Raw genomic sequence first — 11,616 nt, 5'->3', positions numbered from 1 at the left:
GCACCTGCTGACACAGCCTAGCGGTCTGAACGGAGAAAACCCAGAGAAGCCGAAGGCACAGAAAGGTGCAAAGCCTGGTCCAAGGTGAAGCAGCTATGTCTTATATCGGGGGTTGAGCACACGCCTGAGCCCAGGGCTGTGGCTTGTTTAGGCTTCTGCCTCTCTGTAAGCATGTCCAATGTAGTGAAAATTAAACATTCATGTCAGCTGCCAGGTGCTGAGTAACAGCTGAAAAGAGCACGGAATACTTTTCTAGGGAATTAGCCTAACAACAATGGTTTAAATCAACTTTGGAAAGCTTACAGCAAAGTGTAAGAGTGGGGAGCTAGAGCAGCTGGTGCTCACGGCTTCTTAGCTCAGCCCTTGCTAGCTCCCCCCATCATGCCATTTATCCCAGCACGGGATAGAACGCAGGCGGATCCAGTCGCCTTTTACCTGAAGCCACAAGATCTTCCGTGAACTGTCACAACTAGCGAAAATTAGCAGTAGGGATGGTTTAGAACCACGTTTGCGGTATAAATGTAACCATTCTGTCTGTGAAGCAGAGCTAGAAAACCCTCAAAATTTGTCTTGACCCTCGATTTTGCCACAAATATTCTTATTATTTTAGACTCAGACGTCCTCTCTCTGGTGAGCAGTGCGGGTTTTGTAAGCCTGGGCACAAGAATGCCACAGTCTGAATGCTCTGCCAGCTGCCTAAACCCAGTTACTCTGTCCCATGGGATATATACTGGCTATATTTTACTAGTTTGTGTAACGTGGTCTTGAGGCAAGAATGAATTAAATAAACTCTCTCCACTCACAATTTCCTCTTCATGAGGGTTTCACATTTAAAACATATTCTTCATTCATTTCCCTGTTTCTTTTGTGGGTTCGCCCAGCGTGACTTCTAAGTGTTTTGATTTTAGTAATGCTTTGCTACTCTGTTGTTTTATATTCATGGTGCTGCTTTTCCTTTGTGAAATTAATACCTCAAAGGAGTTAAACCTGCATTGTGAGGATGTGAGGGTGCATTGTGAGAATGGCTATTAAGCTATTTATTTGTCTTAATAGATGGTAGATAGCACATGAAATACGACTGGAGTAGCTGAGAGCTTGTTAGAAGGTGGGGAAAGCTGGCGTAGAGGTTTTGTTGTGGTGATTGTTCACTGCTTTATCAAAGCATCCCGTGTGGACTTGACATCCTGCTTCTGGCTGCAGCGTGCTCCGGTCCGGAGTCAGCGATACGTATTCTGTTCAAAGATGTTCGTTAGTTTGGTTGAAATAGGAAGTCTGAGCCCTCAGCCTCGCAGCCGGGTACAGGTAGGAGGGCTTGGCGATGCTGCTGGAAGACGGAAGAAAATGACTGCACTTGTGTCGGCGATTCATAGTTGCGGTGGAGTTGCCCCTGCCGTTAGAGCCAGCCGACAGCAGTGTTCAGTATCCTGTGATTTCTGTACTAATGAGCTTAGGTTGTCTTCGTGGAGGGCTGGGGAGGGGCTCACCGATTGGTTTTACCAAGCAAATGCATGGTACTGCTAAGAACATGAACACTTGAAGCAAGCTGAATTGTTGGTGCAAAGCTGGTGGCTGCCTGGAGGGATGTCAGCCGCAGCAGCAGAGGAGCAGCCGCACGCTCAGTATCATTTGGCCACCTTCCAACACACGACTGACCTAGTTTTCTCTAACTGGCTGTTGTGAACCCTGGGTGGGTGTAGGTAACTGGTGGGCAGCAGGTCCCACAGCTGCAATTTGATGGTTGCAATGCCTGGCTCCTTGCCTGAGCATCAAATCCCAATTTACCTTCTGTGTGTTTAGGGGGGGGTTGGATCTACACTATGTTACAGACTTTTCCTAAAGAAGTTTATGGGGCAAAAGGCAGGTACTGCTCCCATAGCAAGTCCTCTAGACTTTGAAAGGACCCAGATCTAACTTCTTTGTCAGAGCAAGACTGGCCTGTTCCTCACCCAGCCTTCTCCAGGCTGTGTTTTTTTGTCTGTACTGCTCCACTTGAGGCACATCATTCAAAACCCACACAGGTTGTTTTGGCTTTTCACGTGCTTCATTCTGTGTAATTTTAAATTAATGTCAGTAAAATTCTAAGTTTAATGGAGAAGGGGTGGTATTTCGTTTGCCAGAAGGAAACAAGTTAGTTAAAATTGAGTTTTTTGAGGAATCTTAAATAAATTAGGCTTCCTAACCTTGCTGAGTTGCAGTAAGACTTGGTCACTTCAGCTTAAAATCCCCGCCTAAAAATACACTCATGTGACCTCTGAGACGCTGCCTAAAGCCAGTGGTGAGAATTTACGTTGGTGGATAACCAGTATCGTCCTATAGTATGACAGAAAACTTGCTGTCTTCTGAGGTAAATGTTAATTCAGATGGGGAATTGAAAAAAAAAATAGGAGAATATACAGATTTAGTGACATTAGCAGTAAGGAAATGATTTTTGGTGAATAATTATGTTTGGCTGCAGGTCCTAATGCTGCGACTTACTCATGTTCCTTGTCTGAGTGCTAAGAAAGAGCTTTATTTTGAATTTAACGTAACACGCAACTGTTACACAGTCCCTGTCTGCAGGAATAACTGCAGTTACACAAGAATTTGTTAATACAGTTTTTCGGTGGAAATTTTATGACACTGAGGGGAAATGTGCTAGTTCTGAGAATATTTACCTGCATCGAAGGTTTCTGCTGTAAGCCAGAGGCAGCAGCTTCCCACTGCAAAAAAAGACAAGTAGAGTTTTTGTGTTAGCTCCAATTTCTCTTCCGTCTGATTCCTTTGGCGGTTCTGAAACCTGTATTTTTCCTTACGCTTTCTGGAAAAAATACCATATATGGAAAAGGAGTATATTAAAATTCACCTCAGTTTTCACGGGAGAAGAATACTACTTTTTGACCAATAGTGCATGAAAATATGCATGGCCCATGTCTATCTTAGATGACCTGTAAGAGACTTTTCTCTTCAGGTACCTGTTATTTCAAAACCCAACCTCCAGTATTTAGTTTGTATTTATCTAGGTGTTGTACGTAATTTGCCCAGGTACTCAAATACTTGTCAAAACATGTTAACTTTTTTATATTATTTATGTACATACATGTAAGATTACAGGTCAACTCACACCTAAGATGTGTGGAATTGATTGTCTGAAAATCTGATCGACTGTTGTAGGATGTTGTAGGATGACCATTTGCTGTTTCATCACGTGAAATATTTGAAACATTTTACAATGCTGTTTACATGCAAAAAGAAAACTGTGAAAACTAAATTCACAGTTACTTTGGGAAGCTACTGGGTCTCTTTACAGCAGACATCTCAGCATATTATGCCTTCAGAGCCTTTACTTGCTTTTTGTTTTCTTCTCTTCTCAGAAATTTTTCCAAGAGATGCCAGCCTAAAAGACAAATTCATTAAACATTTTACAGGTAAGGAAGCTGCTTGATCTTAACTTACCTACATATGCATGTTCTAAGTAGCCACAGGAGTCACACCATGAGCTTCTTTGAGGTTCTGCACGAGGTTTAACGTGTTAATTTTAAAGTTAAATTTGTTAAAGTAATATTTTCATTGTTGCTTGTTGCTTTGCAGCTACTCTACAAGTTTAATAGTTGCGGGTACTGACTGTACACACGACTGTGCTGTAGACGCTCCATTGTCCAGTTGCGTGCAAACAATTTGCCTTACGGTGTTCAAAATGTGATATGTGTGAGCACCTTTCTATCTCTGAAAAATAATATTTTAACGAGCGAACATTAATTTTTTTTACTTGAATATATGTATTTTTTCCATAATTTTTATCAATCCTACCATGTTTATTTTCCAGTTCAATATTTTAAAACTTCTCATTGGACTGCATGCATCTTTCACTGAGGAGGAATTGTATAATGCACTTAACTTTGAGACTCTATTTTGTAACAACTGGAAAAATATTGTACCCTCTGAATATAAGCAAAAAGAGTTGCCAACAGAAAGACGCTTGCACTGATTCTTTACTCTCCACTTCCAAATGTTCCGTAATTCAGAAAAGAGAAGGCTTCAGAGTATGATACTGCAAATCTGTAGGTGATTTAAAATGTTATGGGAATTAGCAAAACTAAAGACTAGAGAAGCAGCTGGCAACTGGAGCATGAGAAAAAGAGAATTGGAAATAATTGTAATTTCCTCTTTGCTGGAAAATTCGGACAGTCCTTGGCGAGAATGGAAAGGATTTGGAGGTGTCCTCAAGCCTTTAATAAGCACAACTTTAAAGATCTTTGCCAACTGCTAACTGCAGCCTAACAGCAGCCTTAACATAGCTGCCCTTCACTCTTACAGTAAACAAGAGTAATTATGAACCTTCCCATTTTTAGTCCATATGAGGAAAAAATAAAAAGAATTCCAACTATGTTATCCAGTGAAGCCCAGGAATACTGCAAATTCCTCTCCTGGGGAGGACAGGCAAGAAAGATTTCCTTATATTAATACTTAATCCATTTCCTTTTCATTTTTAACTTTGGAAAGTGCTCAGCTACCATAAAAAGCTCAGCATAAGAATCTAGGGAAGCTAAATAATGAATACAGAACAAGTTTCATTACTCAAAAATAACAGTGAAAAACAACCATGGCTTTCAGAGAAGATATTTTGAGAATACTAAATCATAGGAAAAAAACGAGCAAAAAATACTTGCAGGCCTGTTTCTGGAGCCATTTACTAAATTAATACTCCTTTTCTGCATGAGTAGTTGCCATCAAAATTGCTGAAATTTTTTGAGTCACATTAGCTGGAATGAATAAGGAAAGCATTTCATTCCAAAATTCTTAAAGCTTGTTTCTTTGCTGGCTCAGAATTTCTGCCTACATCTTTTTTCTTTTTTAAATTATGCTCTGAAGATCTTCAGTGATGGGGTTTTCTGCCTGTTTTTTTTTTCTTTTTTCACAGCTTCATTAGGTCCTGTAATTTGTAGGCGTTTTAAATTGCAGCCTAACTTTGTTTTTCTGTGTCCTGTTCAAGTTGTAATCTTTTTTCTATTAACCTTAGTTAAGTAAACATACAGTCCTTATATAAGTTACAGTCCTCACTAGTTCAAGAGTTAGAACATCCTAAACTAATGGAGTTGTGAAGAAGAGAAAGGGACATCAACATTATTTTTACAGTCCATTATCTTTACAGTTTCAGGGTTAAGAAAATTATTGTACACTTGTAGTATGCCAAGAATAGTAGACACATTTTAAAGCCAAATAAGAACCACATTTAACAGTCCTTGACTAGAGGAAAAATCATAAATAATCTTGTGAATCATAAAGCTCTCTATCAATTCAGCTTAAAAAGCCAGCTGACACAGTGCTCTGTAAGGCACAAATACAATTTACGGCCTATCTTATGGCCTGGAAGAGAGCTAGACAATCATATATTGTCTGAAGGGACACGGGGTTTATTTAGTGACAAAAGGGTTTATTTAGTGACAAATCGTCTCTCCATATATCCTGGATAATTTACATAGTCTCTCTCAAGCCTGATTACTCAAATAAATAATGGCAACAGTCCTCCAGTTCAAAGTGGCACATGCTGCTTTGTCAGTTTGTTGAAAAGTTTATTATTTGTGGCTGAAAAACCTCATGAAATCCACGTCCTACTGTAAAATACATCTCATGTTCAAGTGTGTTCACTGTCATAGACAGGACTCTTCTCTCAAGCTTGACTCCACTCTCCAGAGAATTCTAGCTTGACACGTTTTACCAGGCTGATGAACCACCTTTCAAGCTGTGGAATAAACAATTTTTGCCCAGAAATGCTTCCTATCTTCCCCTGACAGGGAAGTTCATCAGCACAGCGTACTTCATGTGGATCCTTTTGTAGCGTTGCCTGAAACAAGCTATTCTTCGGGTTCTTATTGGTGCTGAATGTAGAGGATCCAAGTTAAATTCAGCCTTGTTTCATTAGTGTCAATTTATGTCCATGTTTTCTGTCCAAATCGCAGGAGACTCATCCCCAGTTGTCCGTGGTAGGATTGCTAAGTAGGGTAGCACCTGATGCAAATAATAAATTTTTGCTCTCCTTTTTAACTTAAATGCCATCAGCGATACCTTCCCGGGGCCATCAGCAGTTATAGAAAGGCTCTTGTTGGGCAACTTGTTGCCTTCAAGGCAGGTTTTGGGGATGGGTAGCTCTATATTCTTATCAGATATTAATGCAGGCAGATGACGCTATACATCCAGAGAAGCGAGCACCGGCTGGAAGAACAGAGATACAGCACGCTACGCCCTGGGCACGCAGGGATTGCCTCACCCAAATGCTGCCCTCTGCACACCTGCACCCTTTCTTGCTAGGACTATTTTAACAGGGGATCAGGTTTATAGATGTACTCACTGTCGTATTTTTATTCCTTAACACCCACATTGTGTATTAAGAACTTCATAAACCATCTATGTGCAAATTAGAAGCATTAGTACATGAAACTATTTCATCTTTCCAAGGCTTAGAAACCCGTATTTGCTTAAAGTGTTGCTTTTATTTATCTTCAGGAATAATTGCCACATTCCCATCTGCATTATTGCTTCTACATTAGACTACTGATGACTACTGAGCAAATGAAATTCTTTTGTAGTTGCACCATTCTATTTTACACTGTACAAGAAATTTTTTTGTTAATTTTGAATTATGGGGAGTTCAAGGCTCAACCAGTCCATCGTTTCCAAGGGCCATTTTCATTATTCGGATCATGAGCATAACAACATTGTAATTCTGTAGCATCATGATGGTTTAAGGTGTAGTAAAAAATTGAACAAATTTATGAAAACCCATGGAAATAATTCTGTGTCAATGTCATTCATTGAAGCTGCAAAGCAGTGACACTGAAAGCTTGTGGTTAACTCGGGCTTGCTTTCAAACAGGGCCAGTCACATTTTCGTCAGAGTGCAGCAAGCACTTTCATCGACTGTATCACAACACACGGGACTGCTCAACGCCAGCCTGTAAGTAGTAACTAAAGAACCTTGTTCAAAAGCAACCTGCTTTTCCTAGTGTTTGATGTGCTGCTCCTTTTCTAACTGTCGGTCTTTAGCACTGTGCTACAAAGTATACCCAAGGTCTTCTAATATGCAAAGATTTTCTATTAATGCACTTGCAGTCAGCTGCATGTAATGATGTCCTTCAAGGTGAGACTACCGAAGTGAAATGAAACAAAAACTACTCTCTGAGAAACCGGGCAGGCATGGCTGTGCAGAGGGCAGATAGGAAGCCACATTCGCCTTTCTGCTCCGTTTAGCTCTACTTATCGTGCAATAAGATAAAATCTGAACCGTTCTCTACCTTCTCTTGCCTCTCCACAGTATGGTTGTATCCTGGGGTTTTATTATATTTCAGTTTCTGATGGTAATTTTTAATTATATGCGCATTGTTAAAGAACATTAAATCAATAATTAATAATTTCTGTTATTGATATTCCAATTCTTATCAAATAATATTCCAGTATGAGACCCACAGAAGTTCTGTTTTAACACAGACTAAATGTATTTTGTCAGAGAGTCTGAAAAACCTGTCCTGAGATGTTATTAAATGGATAAAACAAATGAACAAACCCAGACAAAATGGAAATTCCTTAAAAAGAAATTGCTTTGGCATTCCCTAGTGCGATGGACTATTCAAATAAAGTGAGTGGAAAATAAGCCATACCATATAATTAGAAAAGGCGAATCTCATTAGTGGTGTGTAAGCATGAACTGTGGACCAGGGTGCCTTGGACATTTTTTTAGGATTTAACACAAAAGAATAATGACACCTCTCGTCTGTATCACCTAGAAAGATGGCAAACACTTTTTCTGAGCAGCCGAGATGCTCTGTCAGCAAAGCTCAGCACCTCAGGGGATCTGGCTTTTGAAAGGGGCTGAAGCAGCCCTCATCTTTATCCATCCGTACACTGACCAGAAGCTGGGAGACAGAAATCCAGGGCTGATCCTCCAAAGATATACATATAGCTTTGTAAGTTGACACAGGAGCAGGCTAGACATATATCTGTTACATGCTGCGCAACAGAAATACCTTGTGTGTTGCATACCTTGGTATGTGGATACGCATGAATATCATTTGGACTCCCCTGTATTGCCTGCGTGCTTCACTTTACTTATGAAGAAGCATATTCTATATATATTTCTCTTCTAATTAGCTTTTCTTAAAGTTAAAAACAAGATTGTGGTTAGGACTGTGTGAAGAACTGATTAAGTTCAACTATCAAAACGAAATGTAAATTAAAAAATATGATTATAACCAAAGCAGTTTCTTTTTATTTCTCCTTTGCATCAACCGAACCCAAAGCAGACAATGAGTTTCATTCAACCTGAGATGTTCTGTTCATCTAAAAAGAGAGCTAAATCCTCCGAACTGCCTCCACCGTATCCAGCACTCAGGGTTTAGAACAGTATTGAGGATGATCACAGCCAGGGTCTTTTCCTGACTCTTTAGGGGGGTTTGATGTTTTCTTTTAGGGTCACTTTAGTCACCATAGGATGTCTGAGGATGAGTTACTTACTCTCCTGCTGACATGGTTATATGCCGTACAAACTTACCCTGAAGAACTGAGCCCAGGTTAGCACTCATTAAGTTTTATTTAAAATACTTACGAAGCAAGAGAAGAAAAAAACGCACCTAAGTATTTCTTGTTTCCAAAAGTTGGATCTTTCCATCAGAAAGGATGGCATAGAGATGGAAAATACGGATTTACATCAATGTTAATACTAAGTGAAACGATAGAAAGTTTGAAAGAACCTGACGTCAAACTACCTCATAGTCTGCTGGCTAGTTCAATAGAATTGAACTCCTGGTTACGGAGTTCAATTCCTTCAAGTAAAGTTGGGAGTTGAACCTGGTCTTCTGCATCTTAGGAGGAAACTACCTGGTTGAAAATTAATTGCTACCATCACTCACGTTTCCTGTAGAGCCCTGGCTCGGATAAGGTACAATCTAATTTTTCATCTTGCACACATAATTTCATGAATTTCCATCAGAGACTGGTTTCACTGTGTAGAGTGTCTGAAATTCTAGTACAAATTCTACATTTAATTTTATGCAGTTTTTTGAGAGTATCTGGCAACTGAGATTCATTATTGCTGCGGGTAATTTTGTTTTATAGATTACAAAAGGTGTGCAAGGTTGCTAACGAGATTAGCAATGAGCCCTTTGTGTACACAGTCCTAGGATGTTTGCTATGTAAGTATCATTTTTCCCCCTCATTTTCTTATTTGTTGAATGGACTAGTGATTTACTTCCCACTTGTACCTCGTTACCAGGCGTGCATACAGAAATGTGATGTTAACAGAGTGCATCAACACGCAGCTCTGGCACTGCTGGAGGGACGGACTGGTTCCTCATGGAAATGCGGAGGAGCACAGACACTTCTGACAGGCCTCACTGTAATTTACTGCAAGTCACTGATGACACCATAGTCCATAATTATGCACTGGGTGACCCCTTACTGCACAAAATTTCAAGGAGTCTGGTTGGTGGAAGAAAAATGCATCAACCCGTTTATATCAGGCCTTGCAGGAGAGGTATTTGTTGTTAATCCGCTGGAAGCAGCAGAATGTCTTGGTCTCCGGTCTGCCAGTGCAATCTTCATAGATTACCCTATCACCCGTGGGACCACTTTTCATTCCCAAACTGTATCCTGAGAGTTTCTCTAAAGTTAATACCACTTCATGGTGATGGAAGTAAACTGAACATAAAGATGTGGCAAAACTAAAGGCTTCAAGTAACACGGTGTGGAAGGAACTAGTCAGCTCTTGTTTGAGTAGCATGTTAAATGTGTTAATTAAACAGCATTGTCACTGATAAAAGGGACGGCTTCAAGTGAGCTGTTTTCTGCAGTTGTTTGAGTATCAGTAAGATGGTTACACTTCCAACAGTGATTTGAAGAACGGCAGTGGCTATTACTGACCAACAAAATACATAAAATAGGTGAATTTATTTAAATTTCTTCAAAGATGGTTTCCTCTCACTCCTCCTCCTGACAAACACTGCAGGCTTGGAATTTGGGGGAGTTGTGTATGTCAGTTCTTCCTGCATTAAGACTTCAATTCATACTAATCAAGAAGAAGAAAGGAAGAGTAGGATGTGAGTCACTGTGAGCTGATTTGATTTCCAAGTGGAGGTGGGATTCATTTTGGTGGCTGTGAGAAAACGCTTTGAAGAATATGGCAATATTTCAGTGCTGAGAAGAAATGACATAATTTCTCTCTCATTTTCTTTTCTTAACTGTTTTCAGTCTGACTGGCCTCTTGCTTTCCAGGTCTTGCAGATGGGTTTGAATATATCAGGGGGACTGAACTAGAGACTGACTAGGGATCTCATTACTTTGCCAGGACCTCCTTTCCATGATGAGGACAGGAATTCTTTTCTGAATGCCCTTTATTTTAATTGAAATTCTGAGGTGCCTAAATTCTTATTTGTTAGTTAGTGTTCTCTTTCAAATCACAGCTTACCAAACCATCCCGGCACTCCCACATTTTCTGTGCTTTAACCTATATATATAGTCTGTGTTTCCCCCTCATCCGTATCCCTTTACACTTCTGGATTCGTGGCTCCGGTCTTCCAGAAAGATTTCTGGGTGTTCCAATACCTTTTTTCCTTTTCTTTCAAAAGGATGAGTCAAAGAGCTGCCTCCATATCCACAGTTCAGAAGCATCTATCTCATCCTATTTCCATCTTTAAAATACAAAAGAATCTCAGAAGTTGCTATGATTTGCAAATCCAGGTGTTCTAATTTGCCTGCCAAAAATACACTTGAGGAGATGACATGTGGGGAAAGGAAGGTTTAAATGGTGAGCAATATTAGCAGCTCACATGCACTGCGTTCACTTAAAGTCTTATCTAGGCTGACTTTGTCTCTCATTTGTTAAAAATAGAGAAAAATATGGTAGGAAAGAGCAGGGCTATGATCTGAGTGTTTCCCTCTGTGTTCACTCATCCTTTTTCTTCCACCAAGTAGATACAGTGGCTGGTTTCCACAGACAGTCTCAGGTCTTCATGTTTACTCATATCCAGTATCTTCTTGGAATGGAAATGTTCTCCTGAGAAGAAAGAAGTGTGACGGGAGTCACTCTCTCTTCCCTCCAAATGGACAGGGCAGCACAGGAGTTATGTATGTCCATCCCTCAGTAGCACCACATTTCTGGCCTGATTCTGTGATTGCTTCTACTCCATCTTCTGGCTCAGAGGGTATGTCTTCCTCACCACCCTCACACTAGCTTGGAGAGGACAGGGTCGTAGGTTCTGTTTACTGTAAGGGAATTTACCTTTCCTTTAATGTCTAAGAGATCCTTGGAGATTCTCAGTTGCCTTGAAGAAGGAGGCTTTCCCGCTTGAAGAATTAACAACTATTTTTTAAGCATTTCACCTGCACGTGTAAAATAGGCTGCATTTCCTCATGAAAAAGAACTGCAGCAGTATTACATGAATATTTTCCTTCCTCTCCTCTAAGTGCCCGGGTACAACAAGGAGACGTGGTCTTTTCCTGTCAGAAAGGAAGTTTTGCCTGGGAAAAGCCCATCAGTCCTCCCACGGGAGCTGGTGGCTGGTCGCGGCAGGGGAGCGGCCGCGGGCTCTTTCAGCACCATGGAGAAGGGCACCGAGGGGGCGCCGCGCCGCACCGCACCGCATCGCACCGC

At 40.6% G+C, this 11,616-nt stretch overlaps 1 protein-coding gene across 1 annotated transcript; it reads left to right on the top strand.

Annotated features, from left to right (window-relative positions):
• Window positions 1–316: 316 nt before the first annotated feature.
• FAM150A (family with sequence similarity 150, member A) lies at window positions 317–9,148 on the top strand (the record flags this gene model as incomplete). The annotated part of the gene is made up of 4 exons (XM_010145204.1): window positions 317–337; window positions 3,351–3,404; window positions 6,850–6,930; window positions 9,084–9,148. Coding segments are annotated over 4 exons (221 nt in total), but the record flags the coding sequence as incomplete, so codon positions are not given.
• Between the last annotated feature and the right edge of the window lie 2,468 nt (window positions 9,149–11,616).

The sequence above is a fragment of the Buceros rhinoceros genome, unplaced genomic scaffold, assembly GCF_000710305.1.
Source record: "Buceros rhinoceros silvestris isolate BGI_N320 unplaced genomic scaffold, ASM71030v1 scaffold38561, whole genome shotgun sequence".
Classification (NCBI taxonomy): domain Eukaryota; kingdom Metazoa; phylum Chordata; class Aves; order Bucerotiformes; family Bucerotidae; genus Buceros; species Buceros rhinoceros.
This window is presented reverse-complemented; position numbering and strand designations above follow the sequence as displayed.